Source organism: Geospiza fortis, unplaced genomic scaffold (assembly GCF_000277835.1).
Source record: "Geospiza fortis unplaced genomic scaffold, GeoFor_1.0 scaffold383, whole genome shotgun sequence".
Lineage (NCBI taxonomy): Eukaryota > Metazoa > Chordata > Aves > Passeriformes > Thraupidae > Geospiza > Geospiza fortis.
The window spans coordinates 328,497-353,425 of NW_005054484.1; the positions used below are offsets into that span (position 1 = coordinate 328,497).

Below are 24,929 nucleotides of genomic sequence, written 5' to 3' on the forward strand. Positions count from 1 at the left end.
TGCCTGGCAGCACTGTGGTGTCACAGGTAAGTGGGGGAATGGTGGAAATTTGTTTTCTTAGTGCTTCAGGAACTCCTGGCGGGGAGGTTCAGAAGCAGGAGGAGCTTTTTCTTCAGGCGAGCATGTATCCCCTGATGGGACAAATACTTGGCAAAGGGGAAAACCCTTCCCTGGTTTCAGCCACATGGGATAGAAAGGCTGAGAGGGAGGAAGAACACTTGTCAGCTCTCCCCACTTGCCATGTCTGTGGTATTGGTGAAAGAACAGCTCTGTTCCTGCAGCCAGAACAGTCAGGCCTTCAGTCTATGGACTGTCCTCTTGCTGGGCCTTGAAACTATGGTTACACCAAAATGTGATGTTTCTATTTCCTGGAGCAATTACACCATATAAAAATAATGGCTTGTTTTACTACTAATGAAAAAAAGATGAGATAGGATGATGTTTGAAGACTTAGTTCTAATTTGATTTTACTGCTGTAGTTGCTTTGTACAAAAATATGCTGAATCAATAATTTAACAAATTAAGATAGCTTGGGGAACGTTTGTACCTTGTCTGTTGGGCATCTCAAAGGGGAATTCATCTCCAGCAAATTGTTGTGTTACTTCTCATATTTAAGGTTATTTGTACCAAAGCAGACTGTAAAATATAAGATATATTTCTTGCATTGATTTTTTGTTGTTATTTGCAAGCTATGATGTTCAGTTACCTAAAGAAAAGAAAATCTCAGGTAACAAGCAGTAATAGCAAAACATATTTCATATATGGCCTGAATTAGAAAAGTTTCATCATTTTGCTTGTTTGTAGTGGTCAGAGCATGCATTGATTGTGATGAAGAAATAGCATGAAGCTAACAGTTGTTTTCTCTGGTTTTTGCAGGAAATGCAAGAGAATGTGAAAAAATGTAAAAACTTTTTAGCTACCCTTATAAAACTTGCTTCTCATAATTCACCATCTCCTGAAACGTCCCGCAATGTGAAAGCTCTGGTTCAAGATTTGTTGGTAAATATTTAGTTACTGTTTATTTTGTTATTTGTCTATTAAACTTATTTATGGATGCTGAAAACTATTGCTTTGATCTTAACAATTTTGGCTGTAATGAAAGGGGTTGGGCTTCATCAAAATGCAATATTCTGTATGTTATATATATTAAAAAAATCTGTTAAAGGCAGACTTTCTTTTGGTTTTTGAAAGGGGAAATGGAGCAAAGTATTTAGTAGGCAGTTGTCAAAGCCACTCTTGTTTTGATGAGTAATACTTTGGTTTTAACTTGAGGATTCGTTATCCTAAGTATGGGATTCCCCTAATCCCCCTAAAATCTGGGATTTTTCCTTGAGGACTCGTTTTTTTCCTCCAAACCCTGTTCTTCTCTGAAACAAGAAGCTCTTAATTTTTGAAGCACAAAACAACTGTAGATACAATCCCTTCACAACATGGTTTAGAGTTTCTAGGACTGAAGGAGAAGTATTTTCCTGAGCTGCTGACGTTCAGCTGTTCTGCAGACAGGAGCCTTAGTGGCACAGGGGTTTCCAGAGGCAAAGCTGTGTTAGAGTGGCCTGGCCAGAAAAAGGCTGCACTGGCTGCAGCCTCCAGTGCAACAGATGCTGCAGTGAATTGTATTAAATGAGCTGCAGACAGAGCTGGGAAAGAGCCAAGCTGCTTAAAAGAAATGTAATATAGTCTATGAAAAACTTGGATTTAAAAGTAGTTGCTGTACATCTCTTTGAATTCATTGCCAGAGAAATCTGTGTATTTTACACCAGCCTAAGGCCATTTTCAAGTGTGAGCTGTTCAACAGTCATATTCAGTGATTCCAGTGAAAACTGGTTTTAACTTTCACCAGCTTGAAAAGACTAAATAAGTAAAGGTAATTACTTATATTATTTTAAACAAAGTACCAATACACATAAATAATAAATATATTTATTGAAGCTTGTTTTGGTTTGAATTTTCTCTTGTTCTGTATCAGTCAGGAAGGCTAATTAATTTTTTTATTACAACCTGAACTTTTAACTGATGATACTTTTGAAGTCTCGTAAAATGCACCCAAGTTAGAATTCTTTTGAATTGCTACTAAATAAATGACTGATTATGTATTTTATATAAGTGTATATGTTGTGATTATACATACAAATTCATAGAGGAGAAAATTTTGTATCTACTTATAAGCATGCTTTTTATGTATGGCCATGCTTTACATATATAGTAGTTTTATATATATAGCTTATAGTTTTAGCCCATAGTTTTATATATATGGATTCTACAAGGTAAGTTGTACCATCAGAATTGGTTTTGGAAATACTACAAAGGCTGACAAATTTCGTATTTTTAAGGTTACGTCAACAAACTATTGTTGTTTTCTTTTAATTTAAAAAAAAGCAATCACTCTGTGAATGTTAGCAAGAGAGTGGAGTCCCAAAAGAGACTTGAGTGTTTCTGGGGCCTTGTTTTGTCTGAAGTTGTGCTTCCCCAGGGGAATTCTCTGCATTTTGAGTGGCATGTTACATGTTTGAGTTAGTGCTTGGCAGAAGGATCTTAGAGAGGAGTTAGGGGACTTCAGCTCTGAAAGTTTTTGGTATGGCAGCCTATTTAACTAGAGAGATATGTGTATGTAGTAGCTGGGAAAGAGGCAACCAAACAACTGAACTGAGATGTTGATGCTTTTTTTTTTCTTCACCCTGAAGGATGCAAAGATTGATCCAGAAGAATTTACAGGCCGCCTTCAAACAGAACTCAAATCATCTCCTCAGCCATATCTTGTACCTTTCCTTAAGGTAATGTGAATATTGTTTGGATAAATATTTATTTCTGAGCAGAATTTCATTACATGAAGTCTTAGAATATCCTTTTTAAATAGTGTTTTCTTCACTGGCCCAGGACTGCCCTCCCTTTAGTTCTAAATGCTGCCCATTTCTGCCAAGATCTTCCTGGCTGGAGGTTCTGTGCAGGCTGCACGTGTGTCAGGCCAGGCAGGGGCTGCTCCAACAGCCTGGGACAGTGCTGAGAAACAGGGAATTCCCACAGGAGGGAGACCTCATGTGTCTGGGACCTTGGCTGAGTTTCAGCAAAATGGATTTGTCATCCAGGAGTTCACAGCTCAAGTAGCCCTGATCTAGAACGTTGCAGTAATTAGATTAAAAAATAAAAAGTAGTTGCACCCTCGTTTGGAAACCACCCGTTGGCTATTCTGTAGTGATCCTTTACTTTTAGAATAAATACACTTTTCTGTGTAGTAGGTAATTTTTTGTGAAGAAGAAAAAATTCACATTTCAAAGAATCCCAAGTTATATTTTCAGAATGCTTCAAGTAATTTAATCAGTTGTTTCCATACTGTTTTCCTAATCTGTGTTTGGGTCATTAATAACTTTCGATCCACATGTAACAATGATTATGAAGAACTGAACTGGATAAAGTGTTGATTAGATGATTCTGCTTCTAATCTGGAACTAATCAACAGCAGAATTTCTGATATGATACCAAATCGATTTATTGTGGAGTCCTAAGTTAGTATATGTGGGGGTAAATTTAACTGTTAATTGGTTCTGTAAATTAGCTACAATAACTTCCTTATACAGGATTATATACAAACATAAAACACATGTTTAATTCCCAACAAAACTACAAATATGATTTTAAAAGTAGTTTTGGTCTAGTTCAAAACTTCTATGTTTAGGGCAGATTTTCTCTCTCTTCACTCCCTGCAACTTTGCTTCAGTACTTTTTCTCCTGTTTTTTCAAATTATCATTAACACTTGTTTGTGGCTTTTACTGCAGTCACTTCTAGCATCGTGGTAAGAAGCAGGAACTTTCAAAGAAAGAACTTTCTTTGAAGTCCTTTCTGGGCAAGAGGCATTAAGTTTTTAAATCAATATTAGAAGTTTAGAAAGAGCTGTAGCTTGGGTTAAACACTGTTGCATTCTACAGCTGCCTGAGGGATCACTTCAAAAGAACACTTCTGCTACTTAAGAAGTAAAAAGTTTGTTCATGAAGGTACAGTACAGCATTTTAGAAATATGTTTTCCTTGAAATGGTATGGGGCTTACAATAGTACACTTTTCTAATGTACTCACAATACATTACTTCAGAAATAATGCAATAAACACCTACTGCTGTAGGGCACGGAGAGAGAAATCATTTGGTTGTAGGTACTGGAGGTGTGTTAGGAGGAGTAAATCGGTGCAGCTTGCTGGGAGTAGGGTTGTTCCATGGTTCTACCTTTTCTTCTTCTATTTCTTACCCTTCCAAAGACCTAAGCTACAAGTTCTAGATAGTCTTGAGAAGAAGAATGATTTTTCTGCTACAGTGGAATTAAGGGCATGTGAAAATCTACAGGTTGCTAAATCCAAACTGAAAGCTTAAGAAATACTGTACTTTCTCTTGCAATGTATGTTCAGTGTTACTCTGTTTGATGAACAGGCAGTTAATTATATTTACAGCAAATTTCAGAATGCTTTTTGTCAATCTGCTAAGTTTGTTATTTCATAAACTTTCTTGTGTTTTTAGAAAAGTCTACCTGCACTGAGACAATCTTTACTGAACAGTCAGCATTTGGTTTTGCAAGGCCAGCCGTCTCAGCAGTCCCTCCAACAGACCAAGCTCTCTGCAGTGATACCTCAGTCTGCCTCGGGAATCCCCTCTGTTGTCACCACACAGACAATAGGAATAAGGCAACCAAACAACATTTGCACAGTCTCTGTATCAAATACAGTGCAGCCTCCTCAGGTTAAGGTGGTACAGTCAAATCAGAGTTCTCAGCTGGTAGGTACTGTAGTGTAAAAGAGGATTTCTTAATGAACTGTTTAGCAGTTTTCAGTGTCACTTTCATTGCAGCTTGTTTGGGAAAATTCTTTTTTGTTTGTGACATATTCTGTGATATGTGGTGGTACCTCATTTTCTGTCATTTCACATGCTCAGCCATTACTTCAGCTAAGATTATTAACATAAATTGAAGGCAGTGCACTCTTGGTCTTTTTGTCTGCAACAGAGTGATTGTTGTATGAGCACAGTGGAATTTGAGGGAATTCCAAATGTAGAACAGAAAGCTTTCCAAGATTTACAGGCAAGAGTGTAATGTTGAGTATGTCATTAGGTATGCTGCTTTGCTTTACAATTAAAATGAACTTTCTCATTTTAAACTCTTCTGCACATAGTTATAAAATCTTGTAGAAGAATAGCTGTGCTGTTCCAGGTGTTCTGTTTAGCAGTAATGCCATTCTCTGTTACTCACTGAACTGTGTCTGTGTTGTGCATAGTGGAGTATTAAGTGCTTAGATTCATTAGTTTCAAAGGCACTGTCAGTAAGGCAACTGCACAGCCTGGTAGTCCCTGAGTGTGGTGACTTTATCCTGCTGTTACACAGCATCTTGTGTGTCTGTTTGCACTTGTAATTAAAAGGTGTTAAGGACTTTTACAAGGCTTTGAGTTTACACAGGCATCACTATCCTTTGTGAGAGTTTCCTTGTCTGTGGTTTCTGTGCATGTGTGAGTGAAGTACTTCACTTAGGTCTCAAAATTATATAGAGAGGTTCCAGAACATGCATCAAGTTGGTAAAAATGTCTATTATCAAGGTGGAGAAATGCAAAAACCTTACATGTAAAACCTTACAGTGATCTGTCCTTGAGTTTATAGGCTCTATAAAGCATATAAATAATTAGTGATGTGTGTGGAAAGAGAACATCTCCTTTGCTTTAATTTAAAAGTAGCAGTGCACAGTCTGAAAATACCTGTGCTGTGTCTTGAACCTTACAAACACTTTCTAGTGGTTAAATTATTAACTTTAAAATAAAACTAATATAATTTAATAATCCTTTAGTGAGCATAGTTTTAATGTGTAAGAACATCTTGAGTGATAAGATTTGACTCTGGCACTTGAAAAATACACACAAGACAGTTGGGTGTTTTTAACCTTAACTTGGCTGCTTCCATGCAGGTCCAGCCACTTGCATTCTTTCTTTTTCTGAGATGGCTTCTCCCCACCCTGTCTGGATTGTTGTATTAATTAGAAAAGTGTTCTTCACGCTTTTTGTGACATCTCTTTGATTTGTCCATGTTTGATGACTGAATGAACAATAGCTTTGGCTCTTCTAGGCAGAAGAGTAGCAGCTGGTCATAATTACAGGTGGAAAAATTGCTCCCTTTCCTAAGTTAAGCAAATTTGTGCTTGCAGCTGACAGATTGCTTAGAGGTAGAAGTGTCCATGGCCAGTAAGTCTGGCATTATCTCGTGCCCCAGTCTAAGCCTACTGCCATGTAACATGGCTTTTTCCAGTGCTGTGCAGCCCACCTCAAGTGCTCCTGTGCCCTCTGGGCAGGTTTCACCCCACCTTTTGAGAAACACTGGTGTAGGACAAAAATGGGTGAGACCGCAGGAATTCTTACTCCTATGATTATAGTTCTGGTTGGGATAAAGCCAAATTTCTGGTAAAGGCACGTTCTGCCTGTCTCCTGTCAATGGATACTCTTAAGCAAGTATGTCAACTCAAGCAGTTGTGATGTTGTGAGTAGAGATTGACAATGTGAAGAGCTTTTCTGACATGCCTGGGTTGTAGGAGGAGCTGGAAGGTGCTCAAGTAACATTGTGGAGGTTGATCTGATGGGCAAGAGAAGTTGGTTTTCTGTCTGTAAGGAGGTTACAGGTTGAATTCTCATTTACTGGGTACTTGAAATGATCACTACATTTTCAAAAGGTTGCAAACTGCACAAAGCAGTGTGGTTAATACTGTTTCTTTTCTGGAAAAGACATAATATATAAAAATATATATAATAGGGAGAAGACATTAAGAATCATAATATATTTGCTTTAGTGTGAAACTGTCTTTTCATATTTCCTTTGAATTTATCAGTCTTTAGTTAATAGAATCAAGCAGTACTTAACCAGGCACTTAATGACCCTCAGAGTAGTTCTATACAGACAAAAGCCATCAGACATCAAGAGTTACTGCATCAGAAAATCTTAGCACAGCAACCCTCAGCTCAGGTGCCAAGCAGACAGCACAGCAGCAGCTCCATGTCAGCCCAGTAATTGCTGATAAGTATTGATTTGTTTGCAGTGCCACTGTCCCAGTTCTCAGTGCTCCCTGAAATCAGAGCACAGGGCTGCTGGCCATCTTGCCTTGGACTTGTCCAGCAGAGGAAGATTGCAGCTGCCTTGCCTGGGGGCAGCCAGCCCTGATGGAAGAACTGGCTGAGCTCCAGCTTTTCCAGGCCTGAAGCTCATTGGAGAGGGTTCCAGCTGGCTCTGCAAACTGTCCAGCTGCAGAAGGGCAAGCTTCTTTTAGACTATGGATCTTTTCATACCAGCCAGTTTGCAGTAGTCCAGTTTCCCTTAAAACACGAAGGGGCTGTTAGCTGTTCCTTCCTTTGTCTCAGTTGTGGTGATGCTTTCTCCAGTTGCACTGAGGTACCTTGCAGTGTGGAAATCCTGTGTGCCCTGTCAGCATGCAGCGGAGCTTGCACAAAGGCTTTGAAATGTACAGTGCTAACAGAGATGAAACAGAGACTTTTAATCTGTTTTGTGGAGTACTGGAATTGTGTTCCAAACCATGAAAAACAATGCTTTATAAAGCTAGATAGTGCTACTTCTACATCAAGAAAAGGAGTACAATCTTAGGCTAATATTTTATTGATGAGACACTTATGAGATAAGCCAGCAATAATTTTTTTTAATTGCTCTAAGTGCAATGTTCAGACTTTGTCTAAATTGCCATTCTTAGAGTCCGTGTGCTCTGTGTTGCCTTGTGTATGCAGACATTGCCTGTCTTGGGTGTTGCAGCAGGTAAAATTTGTGTGTGAATAAGAGAGATGTTCTTTGTTGCAGATGTTGAGGTTCTAAGTGGATTGATGGGTAGTGGAGATAGATTAGCACTTTGTGTATTGTGGTGGCACTGTCTGCATCATAAGGAGGAAGTACTCCTGGAAGTTAAAGCCAAATATTAAACTTGAGTGATAAAAACACCCAGTAAGAAAATCAGTGATCCATCTTAATTAAAACAAATTTAATTTTATATCAAGCTGTATAAAGATTCATGCAGATCTAGGATTAGGAGGGATGTATGAAATACATCTGCCCCATTTCTGCTGCACTGGTAGGGCACAGTGTCCCTGGGCAGGCTCTGCCATTTTCTAAGTTACAGTAGAGCAGGATTTGCTCAAACATTTCCTGACACTTTCCCTGCACTCTCACAGTGGTTGGGGTCTCTCAGAGTTGAGATAGAGTAATGGAATTTGGAAACAAGATACAGCAGCAGAACAAGAATTATGTCATACGGGGATGTTCCACTTGGCTTTTTAATTCTCCACTGAAGCTTTTCTGGCATCACTTTTCTGTTCATGAATGACTGTAATTTGTACACATTTTAGTGAAATTTGAGGAAATAATTTTCTTTTTGTCTTGTCTGCAAGACAGCTTAGAAATGGAAGAGTAATAGATGGCTGTTTGGATAAAAGGAGTATTTTCTAGTAATTGACTAGTAAAGGTCTAGCCACTGATGTGGAATTTGGTGTGCAGTAAAATATAAATAAAAATGGCTGTTGAGCAGTAGATATCTGGGATCCATTAACAGGAACAAAGCCTGTACTAGACAAATTGTATACCTATTTGAAACAGAGCTTAGTGCTTTTCTGAGTTACCATGGACTTCATTTTCAGAATTTTGTGGGCTGTACATTAATATAAGGAGAATATTGTTACTGGTTGCTGTTTGGAAACCAATAACAAAAGGCCAGGCTCAAAAGCAAAGATTAAAAGAAAAGCTTAAGAGAACTGAACACACAGAACTTGTTCAAACACTGATTGTAAGGGAGAATAAAAGGGAAAATTCCTTATTTGGAACAGACCAAGATGGTAAAAATATGAATAACAGGATATAATTAAATGAAGTAGGATTTAGGTAGGCTATAAGGCAAAATATCCTTAAAGTAAGAGAGAATATTAGATGGTAGATCAGGCTCCTGAAGACAGTGATGAAAAAGCCATAGTTGAACACACGCAAAAGTAACCATTTGACCATTGTAGGAAGAATTGTGTAATAAATTGAGGAGCAGGTGGAACAACTGATGCCATGGCTTCTGTTTCATTGTTCTTCATTTCTTTGTTGAGAGCCTATACTCAATGGAATAGTGTTGTTGTCATATTAACATTAAAATAGTCATTTTTTTTTTATTTAGGAGGAAAAATAATTGCTTATGTAGATTTTGAGGCACCTTTGAAAAACTAGCTGCTACTGCAGCCTGATAAGCAATGGTAAATATGAATTCTAGGCCCATAAAAGCATGAACATTGTAAGTTAATGCTGCCAGATTACATGATAGCTGAGGTTTGATATGACATTTATCTTCAGGAGTGAGTAGACTGATAAATCACAAGTGGCATAGCCACAAGTGAGTTAGCAAGTGTTTACTCATGAGTGAAGATAAATGTCATATCAGACCACAGCCATTCTGAGTTTTATGTGTTTATGCATGTCTTGTTTCTTCCTTCCACATTACTTTTTTTAACTTAATTGAGAGGAAAAAAAAAAACTTGGTAAAGGATATATTTTTCAAATCTATTTTTGTTTTTCATTCTTTGCAGGAGCTCTTGTTTACTCTGTTTTTGTTGCAGTACTTGATAGGTTTAAGCTTTTGGTTCAGATGCTTTTGCTGCAAAGGGTGATTCCTGTGAATTGAGCCAGGCTGGTTTTGCAGCCCTTGTCAAGTAAAGGTCGGAATCTTGTGCATCTGCACTGGTCCAGGAGATTTGCAAAATCCTTGTCCTCAAAAACTTTAGCAATGAATTCTGATCTTGCTGTCCTAAAGGAATTTTCCTTTCAATGGTTTGTAGGTAGTGCCTCTCGTTGAATTTTGTCTCTCTTGTGCAGGCGTGAGAAGGACTGATAACTTCTGTTCTCTTTCTGCTTCTGTACATTTGATGTGCTTTGGCTGGATTGTTTCTCAGTCTGTATTTGTTGGTTTTGCTGTTGATTATTGGTCTGTGCTCATGTCTATACTTTCTTCTCTGTCCTGCAGTAACTTACACAGTAGAAGATGTCATGGAATGATCATCACCTTTTGGTTTGAGATTAGAAGCAGAGAGAACCATTTCTTTATTCTCATAGAGTTACCAAATCTATGCTCTTTGAAGAAGACCCTTAGGGGAAAAAAAAAGAGTATTTCAGCTGTGACCTCTTTGCTATTCTGGTTATCAGTAGTGTGATTGTTGTAAATTCCTTTTTTTGTCTTCATGAGCCTGCTACCTTATGGAAGCACCTTTGTATAAACATCCCTTTTTTCACCTGGGAAAATCCAGTCAGCTTTAGCAAAGGGCAGAGTAGTGTCTGCAGTGTTCAGGAGGTGAGAGGAGGGACTGGTCTGGCACAGCAGACAAATGGTGAATCAAAGTGAGTGTGGTGAGTGGAGAGAGGTGACAAGGGGAGAAGAGCAAAGATGAAATAAAGAGAGGGAGAATACTTTTCATTGTGAGAACTGTACATCTTAGTTTGCAGAAAAATGTTATTTTATAGAAGAAAAATGTAGGTAACTGTTCACACATTGCACTTGGAGAAGCAATGCCATGGCTTTGCTGCTTTAGTGTGTTCCTTGAAGAGCTCCAAAGTGCAGCAGCCTAGGACATGATTCTTCAATTTTGACAGATAAATTGAAGAGGAATAACTAGTATATGACAGTACTTGCTGTCTCAACACTGTCTTGATCATAATGTTACCATTTTCCTAATTCTGTCGAATCCAGGCAATGACTAGATCACATTCTGTCTTTTCTGTTTTTTGTGCCTTTGTTGTTCTGTTGTTGTGCTTGCTGTCTTCAGAGGTGTACATAATTAAAATGCTTCCCTTTTTAGAGGAGCTGGAATGATGAACAGTTCCTTTATGCTCTGAAGACTTTTGTGTTCTGTCTCTTTACCTTTTGTGACTCAGCACTTTAATAAAATGGTGTGTTTATGGACACAGTGTGAAAGGTTTGAAAGGACTCTGGAGGTGTCTTGTGCAGCCTCCTGCTCACACATTGGGATGTCTCCCATGTGACCAGTCATGTTTTGAGTGTCCTCAAGAAAAAATTGCACAGCCCTCTTGGGGCAGCCTGTTCCAGAGCTTGCCTACCCTCATGGTCGTTTTTCTTTTCTTTTATTATATTGGAATCTCCTCTATTCCAGCTTGAGTCTTTAGTGCTGCATCCTTCTGCTCTCCACATCTGGGGGAGTCTGACTCTGTCCTCTCCTCATCTTCCCAAAGGTGCTTGCAGCAGCACTGAGATCTTTTTCTGAGGGGAAGAGTAATGTCCCTGCTAACCTCAGTGTCCCAAAACTCTGTGTCTGCGCTCTCAGTCTGGGTCAGTGCTTGGCATTCAGCTTTGATTCAAAATATGGAGAGATAACCTGACCTGGGGCACACTTGTTGTGCATGGTTTTAGTCTGTGAGGAATATGAAGTAATTTAAGTTGATCATCTCCCAGACCAGCTTGCTGGTACACTTCTTCATTGTCTACAACTTTGAGGTCAAGCTAAGGACTCAATAGTAATGTTTATGATGTTGGGAAAACAGGCAAGAAGATTAGATCAGTTTGAATTGTCTTAATTGATGAAGTGTGGCTTAGATAGTTACAAATTGTAATGCAGGATCCTCTGATTCATTGGTTTTTATTATGTCCCTGGTTTGCCTGCAAAGAAGTTACATACTCTGCTTCAGAAACAAATTGCTGATGTTAATTCTTTAATGACCTCCAGATCTGGAGATTGCACATTTCTGAAAACTCCAGTATAGAAACTGGGGTTTAGTGTCAGATGCTGCTCTGAGCTCTGGTGCAGTTTGAGAGAGTATATGCCTGTTGCTGGTTGGTTTCTTTATGGAGTTTAAGATGATAATTTTGGTCTCTGCTCCTTGGAAGAGTTTGTTTCTCAATAATTTTCTAGACTTTCATATTTGTACATACATTGAAGTCCTAGTACAGTACTTGCCAAAAGACAGTTTGTGGAATGTATTGGATAGTAAAGAAAACATTGCCATTTATGTCATCTTAAATGGTTGAATATTGTCCTGTCTTTAATGGTGTTAGTGCCTCATTTTGTAGGGTATTCACATGAAAATATTAATTGAGGGAAAAAGAACTTGATTCTGAACTGTGGAAGCTGCCTCACAGAGAGAGAAAAAAATGCAATTGCAGAAGATTTCTGTAATGCCAGATAGTAATTCTGTCCAGAGGTCCCACACATCTCCTTTATGGCCTGGCTTCTGGTCCATTTAGGTACAAAAGCTTTTCTTCACTATTCTCTGCAAACTGATCCAATAAATTATGGTAAAAGTGGCATCATTCTCCTTTTTCATACCAATATATGTTTTCTTAATGTGGATTATTCTTGTCTTTTTACCGAAACCACACTTGTTCATGTTTCCTATGCATCAAAATGGAGTTTAATTAAATTTTTTTCTGTTATTTTTATTGATCAACTCTGTTTCTTTCCTGTTTTTAAGCATGGTGGCTGCTTTATTCTTTCCCCTCTGAGTGTGACTGTTCACTCTTTGTCTTGACCAAGTAAATTTATATCTGTTTGCTCCATTTCTGTGCTTAGTACAAATGCTCTGTTTTCCTGCTGTGTCCATAGTTGAAGCTGAATCCTTAATCTTTTTTCCCTTTTCTCTTCCTGCAGGGTGGTTATTGCTAATACTTCTACATCCACAGGTTTATTGTAACTTTTCGACTCTCTGCATTTTAGGACGTACAAAATGCAGTCTAGTAACTTCAGAATGGCTCAATTTGTTTTTTCTCCAGAATACATCAGAGATCCCTCCTTACTCTTGTCTTGTTTGTAGTTTTCACTTGTCTCCCTTGCAGTTTTACAGCCTTGGTTGAAATTCCCCTTTGCTCATCCTGCTGTCACGTCCCATTTGCAGATGTTTGTCCTTCCCTTTTCTCCTGAGGTTGCTGTGCAGGCAGAGCTTTGGCCATTTGCTGTCCAGCTGAGTGCAGTGATTTAGGAACTTTGGCCATTTGCTGTCCAGCTGAGTGCAGTGATTTAGGAACTCCTTGTGCGAGTGGTGCTGCCTCCAGGAGGGAGTGCTGCATCCCAGGGAGGGAGGCTCACATGGGGGAGGAACTCAGTTGTGACTGTGAGGAACACCAGAGTTGTGGTTGGAATGTTCCTCAAATAGCTGTTTGCCAGTGGTTTATTTTCAGAGTTTATTTATGGGGTTTTTTACAGCTCTGCAACATCCACACATTTCTGAATCTTCTGTTCATTGCATCTGTGCCTACCTTGTCCCTGATCATATGAATGTTGATTTTTTAAAAATTTTTGTTGTTGTTGTTGAACATTTTGCTGTTGATTAAACATGACCCTTGTACGTGTTTTCTTTTTATTTGATTGTTTATGGGTCAAATTTTACATTTCTAACCCAGGTTTAGTTTTAAGGAAGAACTTCAGAACCTGAATTAGTAGTAAGTGAAACCTTGAGAATATCAAATTAGCATTTAAAAGATTCATAGTATGTGATCACCACAAAACTTGGTTTGCTTTCTTATGTATATCTGACTTTGGAACCCATAATATTTTATAATTTATTTTTAGTATGTTTTCTTTAAAAAGTGTAGATATTTAGTGTAAGGCCTACTGTTTGTAGATGGATAGCACTGCAATTATGACAGCATTTTCTTCTACAAAACTGCTTTTCTTCCTAGTAAAATGTCCAAAGACAAAAGTCTGAATTTTAATATTAACCTTATGAGTTTGAAATATATTTTAGTGAAGGTTGTGAGGTAAGACATCTGTGTCTGTTGAATTTTTTTTAAAGCATAATGGCCAAATAGGTATATACACACACACACAACCACATGCTTTACATGAACATGACTTTTGTCACCAGCTGGTTGTGCTTGTACAGATCCCCGTGCTTATCTTGGTAATGACAGGTATCAGTGTATTTACCTTGTGTGTGTTTGTGTATAAGGAGTATAATATGAGTATACTTTTCTTTAATAATAGCAGATTATCCAGTCAACATCTGCTCAAACTGTGAAACGAACCCCTGCTTGCCAGACTACCCACATTAGGATGCCAGTGGTAATAACTCAGACCATTAGACCACAAGGTATGGGTTTCAATGTTTTAGTGAGATTGTTACCTTTGTATGAATTTTGTTGTAGCATGGAAAAATGTACAGTGTTGACATTGGCAACATTGTTGACATTTATTTTTACCTCATGCTGGCTGAAGAGTGCATGTTTTCAGATGCAGTTTCAAGGTGTTTTGGACCAACACAGTGAAATGTTTTGAAGCAACCCTAGGACTAAACTCTCATATGTTTAGCTCCTCACTTAGCAATTTTTCATTGAAAGTTCTAAACCAGGTCAGGAACTTGGCTCTCACTGTCCTAAACTGTAACTCTGGGCCAAGAAAAAAAATCTTCATTTTCCTGAAGCCAAGTGGATGCCTCAATTTAATCATCCCACTTCTCATTCATAGTCCTGAAGTAGAACATGGTAATTCCCATCTCTGCAGCTACAGAGGTCAAGGTGGGAGCCCTAGAGAAATTTCTCAAGCCTCAGGTTGGTTTTCTTTGACTCCTGTCAGTATGTTTACTTTTTGGTGGGGTCAGAGACTGGCTGCAGCAACCTGACATGCCATGATGAGCCACAGCACGTGGTTTGTGCACACCTTCCTCATCTGTGTGCACTGGTGGGTTCATGTCTGGCTGACACTTCCCACTTTCTAAGAGGATTCTTGAAGCCTCCTTGCTTCCTAATAAATACCCATTTTTTCCTTTCTACCACCGAATCTCTTAGGCTTGGGTTTTATTTTTCCTGAATATGTGTGAGAGTTTCTTGCTGGATGTGGGCATTTACAGATTGAGGGTTTGTAATGGAATACAGAGCTTGTCATCTTCAGGTGCTGAGTCAGGACTCAAACTAGTTCAAATGCACATAAAAGCTATTGCTGCCTACTTGACTTCATTGCTTGGTTGTTTCTATTCTCCTTGGGAAAAAAAAGCATCAAAATGTTTAACACCAGTTGATGCTTTACTTGCTCTGCTCTCCTAGGGGAATCCAGAGGTTGAATGGACACAAAGACCAAGCTGTCACTGTAACCCTGTAGGCTGTTAGGAAGGAATACAGTTACTCACCATAAAATGTGTGTTTGATAGCCCTGATACTCATGTCCTGAGTTTATAACATGTCCATGCATCTTATAGCATGAGCCTTCACTTCTGACTAATGTGTTTGAGAGTGAAGGCAGATTTCATTTCTTTGCTTGTTCAGTCTCCAAGTTGTGAATGTCAACAGTGTGCTGAGAATTTCACTGCATGATACTGGCATCTGTCTTTTAAACTGTAGGTTCAGAGTATGAATTTATTCTTGATAGCCCTTGATCAGCCAGTGCAATGCAACTTGACTGGCAGTTTGTCTTATAGCAAATGGTTTTATAAAAGCCAATTTATGCAAGGTCCTACTTTCTGGTGAGCTTATTCAAATTTACAGGTTTGGTTAAGCTCTCCAGTATATGGTTTTAATTACACAGACAAAACAAACAAGAATAGACATCTAGAAAACATCCAAGTATAAAACCACTGATCCTGCAGCCCAGGGAGCAGGCTGCCTGTGTGCTGGCAGCACTGCCAAGAGTCATCATTGTGATATATTGTTAAAACCTTTTACTGTAAACCCCAGTGTAATGATATTTTATACTGACCCAGGTATTTCTGAAGAAGGAGCTAATATACTGGAATAGGACATTATCTAAATAAAAATTCTGGTAGCATAATTTTGTGGAGTGTGGCTTGTTAAGGGTATTTACCTCAGAACTGAGCTGACCTCCACAAAGTGCTGCATTTTCCTCCCTGACAGGAGTGAATCTCCAGGTGTAGTGTATCTTCAGTACTTCCATGTGAACAGACTGTAATGCTTCTTAAAACAGTAGTTTAGATAAAACTGGCATGCTTTAAGGACCTTTATATAAATAAAATTACTTCCACACCAGTGGAAGTAACACCATTGTTACTGCATGAAAAATTCACATTCCTTTACCAAAACGCTCTACCAGTATAATAATTAGGTGAATTCATCTTATGGATTGGATGGAGGAATTGAGACAAATAATAAAATAATTAACTGGAGTATTTGTTGCAGCTATTTAACCAGCGCTGAAATACAGCTAGGAATTTATAAGCTCCTAAATTTGGGCTTATTTTTCTAGATCATGCTAATTAAAATTTGAAGCAAGGACGCAGTGGTGAAAGACTCTGTATGTCATTACCAATCCCATGAAATATCTAGGCCCACAGGTGATTTTAATTTTCAAATATGTTCTGCCCATAATAAAAATGGATGTTTTAGTCATATTTTATGTCTAACCCTTAGTCATGCACAGTTGTAATTTATTTAAACCAGAAAACTCAAATGTCATCCCAATTCTTACATTCACTTTGCCTGATCCATTGAGTGGAATTACATTTACTTGGGGTGAATGTGAGACTTAATTCTTCCATATCCATATGGATATACATGTTTTGGGGGTATTTTTTGATCAAAAGTATCATCTCTAGAAAACAAAGCATTGACACTGATTCCAAAGAAATATATTAATTCTGGAGGAGTGCTATTGTTACTTTAAACTTGCCATTGCAATAATTTTCAAGGTTAACACATTTTTAATCTTCTAGATCTTAATTGTACAAAGCAGAAATCTGCTAATTTTTTATTATTGTGTTATTTCTTTCCTTCCTTCCAGTTCTCTGAGTAGACAACCTTTCCATTAGTTCATCTGAAATAGATAAATGAATTGCCTGGTCCATGAACTAATGCTGTCTGTGACATCTCATGGACCTTGAATATTCTGATGACAAAATATTTTTATTCCCCAGGCTTGAGCCTGAAGTCCTAAATCTGGTTTTGTATTTGCTAATGTTGAGAGTTCAGTTCACATTACAGTTTATTTATACAGATGGAGAACTCAACAAACACTATCCAATTATTTTCTCTTTAAGATCATATGTTGGAGTTGATAAAGGCTTCAAAATAAAAAAAAAACAACGTAATGCAGGACTCAGTCAAAGGTAGCAGCTTTGTATTAGCCAAAAAATGTTCTTAAAAGGATTTATTAGGATAGATGTGTTTCAGATTTTTACTATTCATGAAAGAAAGATCCTGTAACTCTGCTGAGGTTCTTACCATGCCATTTATGTGCAACTGAGTCCCTGGGGTGCAGGAACAGCCCTCACATCTTTCTCCAAGCCTCAAAAGTCTGTAATGCTCAATAAAATGGAGTGATACACAAGAGAGAGGTGAGATCTTTTAAATCAAGTAGATTGAGTTATTTTCACGTGCCAGAACACAGGTGGGATGAAAGGAAGCCCAAAATGTAACCCAAGTAAATGTGCTTAGGCAGTCGGGGAGGGCCTACTCCAAGTTCCATGGCAGGGAGGAATTTAGATCTCTTTCATTTACTGAATGTCTACCACACTTTGGCTCATTTAGAAAGCCCTGTTTTACTTGTTCTTCAAGACTTGTAAAGTCTAGATACAAACATGAATTATTTTTGAGTCATTGTTTTCAAGATGAGAAAGCAAAAGGCAACCTTTATGGGTGATGTGTGTCAAATTTGGCAATAGTGTTTTTGCTTTTATGTGCAATGCAAAACATTTAAAAATACATGCAGTATTTTCAATTCTGAAATACATGTTTTTCCCTGCAATAAAGGACAGTTACTATATAGAAAATGTAAAAGGCATAGCTAATACCCTGAGTAACTCTGACTTTAAGTATTTGTATTAAGAACATTTCAAATTCGCCTTCTTTATTCTGTGCAGTTTATCCAGAAAAGTGGTTTACTGGCAGTTGCAAACACACTTATAGCCATTATAAATATTATAGCTGTTCATGGCTGATGGGTTTTGGTTTTGGAATCTTCGCTGTTCTGTAAATATTGAACAAACTGTAATGTTAATATCAATTTTGTATTTTAAATTGTTCTTCTTCAGCATATAGTCTTTAAAAATAATAACTTCCTTTGTTTGCAATTTACAGACAGTTAAATTTAGTTCCTGGACAGAAGGTTCTTTGATGTAAATTGTCTAAGACAGCTCATAATAACATTGCTTGGTGTTTTTCAGGCACAGTAGGGAAGGCACCAACAATACAAGCCAGTAAAAGTCCTGGGGGCTTTGGTGTTCAGGTCTCTGCAAATCAGAAAAACAAGCTGAATGACCCTGGAGGTGGTTCTTTCAGGTAAAAAAAGCAAAAATAATAATAAAAAAATGCAGCAGGGTGGTTGGGGGGGAACTGAAGTATAAAACAGAATTTAGAATTGGTGTAACACCAGAGGGCAGTCTTTTACAATAATTCCTGTCTTTTTTTCCTGGGATTGGATGGCAATTTTCATACTTAATTCTATTTTTAAAGAAGGAAGAGGATCATTACATATCTTGAGGAATTTTCTCTAAATGCACATTTTAACGTTTAACAAAAACATAAATTCTGTGGATTATAATAAAACTTCAGCTGAATGGAATTATGTGCACGAGGATCTAAAAGAATCTGTGGTTGGTGTTTTGCGCTGGATTCTGCTGCTCCTGTGGGATGTGTCTGCCTGGGAAGGTGCTGGGTGTGAGGACAAGGGCTCTGTGCAGCAGCCCCTCCCTGGCCAGGGACAGTCCTGGGGGCCAGGGGGGATCCCTGAACCGGGAATTGTTGCTCCTGGCTTTAAAGGGAGCAATTTGCTGTGTCTGAGCTCCCTGTGCTTCCTCAGCTCATCGAGGTCGGGTGGTTTGTGGGCCCCTGTAGGAATCAGGAGCTGCAAAAAAGGTTCAGCACAGTACCAGGGATGCACTGAGCTGCTCTGCCAGTTCTTTATACTCCAGACTTCTATTTATATATATTTGGGATATTTTTACTTTTGGTAGTGAAAAGCAAATCTTATGTTTACTGCATTTTGCTCTCGCTAACACCATTTTAGTTGTGTTAAAATATTTTATTTCTTCATTGAATGACAAAATATTCCTAGGTTTTAATTTTAATCTTCCGGGATTCTTATGTTGCTCTGACATCATCAAATCACTAATTAATTTTCAGGCTTATGCTTTTGCAGGTGAAGTAAAAGAGAATTTGTAGCTCTTTGAAATATCTCTGCTTTGAGGCATGTCAGTATTGTAACTAATAGTGGTAGTACTTAGTATTAATCTGGAAGCAAAATCATTCAATTTTTTATTTTCCAATGCTTTTGCCTCCCACTGAGTATTTAAATGAATTAAAATGTCTGTTGGGTTCAATTGTACTGTCTTAATAAGTATTTTTTATGTTTGTAAGCAACATGAGCATTTATTCTTCGTTAGTATTGCTTTCAATTTTACATACACCAAAAGGGACAGCATTTTTTTAGCTGGATGTTGTAAACTGTGCCAGGATTGATTCTTGCATTCACTTAGTTTATACGTAGAATATATTAGGTTAGCTGGAATTGTTAATTTTCCCTTGGGGAGAAGCAAATGCTCAAGGCACTGATTGATAAATCAATAAATCTTTAGTGAGTTTGGTAAATAAGCTGTCAAGGGTGTATGTCATTTTTCCTCTAGAGAACAAATTTTAGTCAGAATGAATGTGTTTGTTTCCTTACATTGTTTTCTCCTTCAAAATAGTAAGACACAAAGCTGCATTTAAATAAGTCCATAAAATTGCAAGGATTTATTAAACAGCAGCAAAGATCAAGCTTTTTCCTGATATCTTAACAAAGAATTCAGTTGTTTGCATATTTGCATTTCAACCCCTAACCTCTCCTGAGGACAAATAGATGTCTGACTATTAAGCCTAAAGGCACAGAGCTGGAAATCTGTATTAATCCTCTGAATGCTGACTAGTTTTCCTCAACATTCCCAGCGTGTGTGAAGAATGTGTTTTTAGCCAGAAGGCAAACTGGCATCTAAAGCAAAGCAAGAATTTTGAAAAATAGTTGTGTTATGTATAAATTTATTTTGCCCTTAGTGTTTTATTATTGCATATTTGTTTCATTATTTTACATTCTGCTTTCTTTAAAATAACTTATTTGAACTTTTCACTTTTGTGAGCAAAGTGTTGGTCACTAGAAACAGAAATTTGAACTTCATTGTTCTTTGGGTTTTTTTTCTCTATTCTGAGCTGTAGGAGATACAAGATGGAATTACATTAAAGATCTGGCAATTAAGAATTTTGCAGATTGCAGCTCTGCCTTTAAGGGCAGCATTTATTACTGAACTGTAAGACTGCTCACATGAGCTCAGTGTTTGTTACAGTAGCTCTTCTGTGATGCAGAGTTCTCAACGCAAGAGTTCTGCAATGTGAAGCTGTGCTTGTGAAATAGTAGGTCACTTTTTTGGTATTAAATTTATTATTGCTGTATTTTTCAAAGAGAACTACATACAACCCCAGTTAGTTGACTTTTCAGCTCTGTTAATACCTAAGGACAGAAGTTTGAGTTTCATTTTTAGTAATGTTTCTGTTTGTTTTGTGAGCAGAGGTCTAGATTTCGGTTTATATCATAACAGGCCAACTTGGGGTTTCTGTAGCTGAGAGAAGCAAAAATCCCACTGAAGGGTGCCAGGGATGTGTGTCCCCAGCTGGTGCTCATCACCTCTGCTCCCTGCAGAGTTCACTGGCAGCAGCTCCTGCAGGCTCCCAAGGGATTCTTACTATGGTTCAGGTGGTGGCCATTGCAGGGAGCCTGTGGAACCATTTGTTCCTGATGCTGAGATGGAATCTCTTCAGTTGGGAGGTCCAGCTTTGGATCAGGGCCTGGTCCCTGTGTGCTCTGTGCTCCTCCAAGGATGGAGGTGGCTCTTTGTCCACTTGGGTTATCCCAGCCCTTCCAAACTCAGCGGGCTCAGGGGCAGGGCCAGAAGTGAGCAGATCCATCCCTTGGTGTGTGGGATGATGCTGTGGTTTGGGTGCTCCTTCCTTTTGACAGAAACTTTTCCCTTTCTGAAGTGGTATTTCTGAGGTACATCTGACCTGGAACCTGGCAGTGTCAGGTTTTACACAGGCAGTGTGATGGGGTTTGTTTTCAGAGACAGTTCTGTGAAGTCTCTGAGATCATTTGAAGCTGATCTTAGTATCTGTGTTTTATTCTGCTGTCTGACTGCAGTTTGAGGTGGACTCTATGTGGAAATAAAAAATTTGTTTTCAGACCTACCTTGCATAGCCAAAAAAAAATTATCTTGTCTAGTATTTTATTTTTATTTTTAAAAATAAAAGTTTAGCGACATAAGCAAAGCAGCTTGCCCTTTAAGTGGTAGAACACTAATGTGGATGTTAAATGGATAACTTCAAAGTTTTCATCTCAAAATGGTAAGTGAAAAAACCTTGCCCTTGAGGTTTTTGTTTTTTCAAATGAATATTTCAAGCTATAAGGTGATTGTGGTTTTTCCATGTATTTCAAAATAAAGAAAAATGCTGATCATAAATGTGGTCTGTTCTGTCAGCCCTTTTGCTTATCAGAGAGAAGATTCTGCATAGAGAATGAATTGTGTGGCAAAGCAGTTTTAGGGAGACATTTCAAATTATACCATGAATGTCAGAATAAACATTATAATTGATGTGTAAAAGGAATCCATGCCATTATAAAATATAATACAGTAGTGGCTGTTCCAGTAATTTGTAGTCACCATTTATATGCCATGTATTGTTGTTAATCTCTGATTGTGTGGTCCATGGGGTCTGTGGGATGTTGGGACTTTGTCCTAATGACATGCAATTCCCTTGTAGGAGAGGGGAGTCAGTAGTGTAATGTTGTCTTGATTGCTTTTTGCATTCCTCTGGCTTATTTGGGAGCAGCTCAGTATGGCAGTTTGGGACAGCAGTGGCTCAAGTCTGGCAAAGTGCACGAGAAAGAAAAACTGTGCAATCAGGCAGTTAAGGTTTGTTCATAAAGAAAATGCCACCAGGTTTTTATAATGGCTTGTCTTAGTTTAAACAAAATCTTTGAAACCTTTCACAGGTAACTGTGCAAATACTTTGGGTTTTCTTGCTTATTTTCAGATAAGATTTTTTTTTTGGCAATTGCATGAGTCTTTATAATGAGGGAAAAGGAGAAGGAAGATTGTTACAAGAGGTTGAATGTAGGAGGAAGAATTGGCCTCTTGGATTATTATAAGATACAGTTTGTGTTTGGAGGGAGTTTGAGAACTTACGCTCTCTTAAAAATACCATGTGTGTTGGAATGTTAGATTCATCCTATGAGACTCAGAATTTAGTTCAGTACAAACCAGAAATATTTACTGAAACAGTAGAATTAGGACAGGTATAGTAATATATGCCAAGAAATATGAAATTGTTAAATACTATGCTCTGATAAAAAAGGAAAGATAGACAGTAATCATCAATCTAGATGACCACTGGATGGCATCTTTGTTCCACAGAATAACTTCTGAAAACTCACTTATTTGAGCTTAAAAGTTAATTTTTAGAGGAAACTGTTCAGCAAGAATAGCAACTCTGTATATAGATGTGTGTTTCAGTATCCAAACATTTTTTCATTATGAGATTCCTTGAAGTAAGGAGGAATACATGGATAGGGTTCTTCCTGTCAGAGAAAATTGTAGTCCCAGCTGTGATTAATACATTTCTTATTTGTCTTCCATGCAATACTGAAAAAGAAAATAAAGGATGTACTTGCAGATTGTAGCTTGCAAGTGTAAGATGGAAGAAAATTATTCTGTCCAGGAGTTCAGTAATGGTCTTTGTAAGTGCTATTGCATTGAAATCTAATGTGTCCAAAATACTTGTTTGGTTTTATTTCAAAAATCTTTGTTTATAGTGTGGTCCCAGATCTGTACGCTGAATAAAAATTGGAGTAGCTGAACTGCTAAGCAAAAGGAAGGTAAAAGATGGATGGTATTTTCCTCAGCTATGAAATAAAAGGAGCGAGAGGCGTAAACTTCTCTGAGGAGTTATGTTCTAGAAGTCAAGACTGCTGTTTTGAGGTTTTTTAATGGATGGTTGCTTGAAGGAGATCAAAGCACCTTTGTCCTGGCAGCCTGATGTGGAAATACAGGATTGAGACTCTTGATGGCCAGTTGTGCCCAGCTGTGAGAGCTGCTGGGTGAGGGACAGGACAGCGCTGGGAACATCTGCCCAGCTGTGGGAGCTGCTGGCTGAGGGATGGACAGCACTGGGAACATCTGCCCAGCTGTGGGAGCTGCTGGCTGAGGGATGGACAGCACTGGGAACATCTGCCCAGCTGTGGGAGCTGCTGGCTGAGGGATGGACAGCACTGGGAACATCTGCCCAGCTGTGGGAGCTGCTGGGTGAGGGATGGACAGCACTGGGGACCTCTGCCCAGCTGTGGGAGCTGCTGCTGAGGGACAGCACAGCAGGACTGTGTGGGGCCAGCCCTGGGAACCCTGGGTTTGTTTTTACCCAGCTCCTCCAGGGCTTGGGCTCGTCCCCTGGCACCCAGACCCACAGCGGGGTGAGGGCCCTTGGGCTGTCACCCCTGCACTGGGGGTTTGGTCAGCTTGAGCCTTATTTTGAAGTTCTGTGTTTAAGCCTGTGTTCCAGAAGCTTCTATTTTACATAGTTCCCAGAACACAAGCTCTGAACTGGTTGGTTTTCCCATGGTTTGAGGCCTGCTGGATTTGGGCCTTGTGAGTCCTCATTGGTAAGGGTGATTCTCATTCCATTTCAATCATTCAGGTTTTAACCTGACAGAATCTTCATTTCTTTCAGTTTTACCTGTGGTTTTTCACTTGTAGAATTACAAACTTGTGAGTTGATGATTGAATGTTTCAGTTGGTGTTGGTTGTGTGGTGTGGGCACAGAGCCAGTTCCTCATTGTGGCCCAGGGTCCACAGGTGATTATTGTGTCCACACCGTGTCAGATGTAAAAGTGACAGGATTAGAGGGATGAGGCACCTCCCCTAGGAAGAAAGACTGAGAGAATGGGGATTTCTCAGCCTGCAGAAGAGGAGGCTCCAGAGTGACCCATTTGAGGCTTTCCAGCACCTGAAGGGAGCCTGCAGTAAAGATGGGGAGAGACAATTTACAAGGGCATGGAGGGGCAGGACAAGGGGGAATGGCTCCAAACTGAAGGATTATAGGTTTACATTGGGTATTAGGAAGGAATTGTTCCCTGTGAGGATGCTGAGGCCCTGGCACAGGGTGCCCAGAGCAGCTGGGGCTGCCCCTGGATCCCTGGCAGTGCCCAAGGCCAGGCTGGACACTGGGGCTGGGAGCACCTGGGACAGTGGAAGGTGTCCCTGCCCATGGCAGGGGTGGCACTGGATGGGCTTTTGAGTTTCCTTCCAACCAAAACCATTCTATGATGTTGCAACACTGTTCTCAGGAATTTCATTTGAAGACAAGAAATCAAAGTGCTTAACACTCCTGGAAATTAGTAGAAGCTCATTTGTGTAGACTTTTTCTGGAAAGCATTGTAAAATATTCAATTTTCTGCCTCAAGTGTTCAGTGCATATCTGCAGGTTTACACAAATAAAAGTCCCTTCTTGACTTCTTCCCACAAAATAAAAACAAAACCATTATCTATTAAACCATTGTAGTCTTCCACCAAAACTGGCTGCTGTAGTAACAGGAGAAGTATGGGGAGGAGAGGGAGGACCTAGATTGTGCATTTCTGGATTTCTCTCCTTTTATTCTCAGACCTTACTTGCAGCTATTGGTTTTTACTGTGGGCATTAAGCTTGTTACAAGTGACAAAGTATGTTAGGGTGCATGGGACATCAAGTATGTAACAATTTTTTAAACATCTTTCAAATTAAGCTTTTGTTTGCTTACTTTATACAGTAATAGGAGTCTGGACTTGAATGTTCTTATCCATATATATGTATTCTGAAAATGATATTCTCAAAGGTTGTGTAATCTAGAATATGTTGAAATAGTGCTTGTGTCAATAACAGCTGTGAAACAGAATGTGCTAAATCCAGGTGGCTGTTTCACAGCTCTGAGTCATACCTCAGACAGGTAGGAGG

The 24,929-nt window shown here is 38.8% G+C and overlaps 1 protein-coding gene across 1 annotated transcript in view; it reads left to right on the forward strand.

Moving 5' to 3' along the window:
* LOC106631996 (transcription initiation factor TFIID subunit 4-like) overlaps nucleotides 1–24,929 on the forward strand; it is a gene marked incomplete at its 5' end in the record, with an annotated part of 149,635 nt that overhangs the window by 19,297 nt on the left and 105,409 nt on the right. The window contains 5 exons of the mRNA XM_031063187.1: nucleotides 877–999; nucleotides 2,682–2,771; nucleotides 4,501–4,755; nucleotides 13,966–14,071; nucleotides 18,089–18,203. Coding sequence (XP_030919047.1) covers nucleotides 877–999; nucleotides 2,682–2,771; nucleotides 4,501–4,755; nucleotides 13,966–14,071; nucleotides 18,089–18,203 — 689 coding nt within the window. The remainder of the gene's footprint in view (nucleotides 1–876; nucleotides 1,000–2,681; nucleotides 2,772–4,500; nucleotides 4,756–13,965; nucleotides 14,072–18,088; nucleotides 18,204–24,929) is intronic.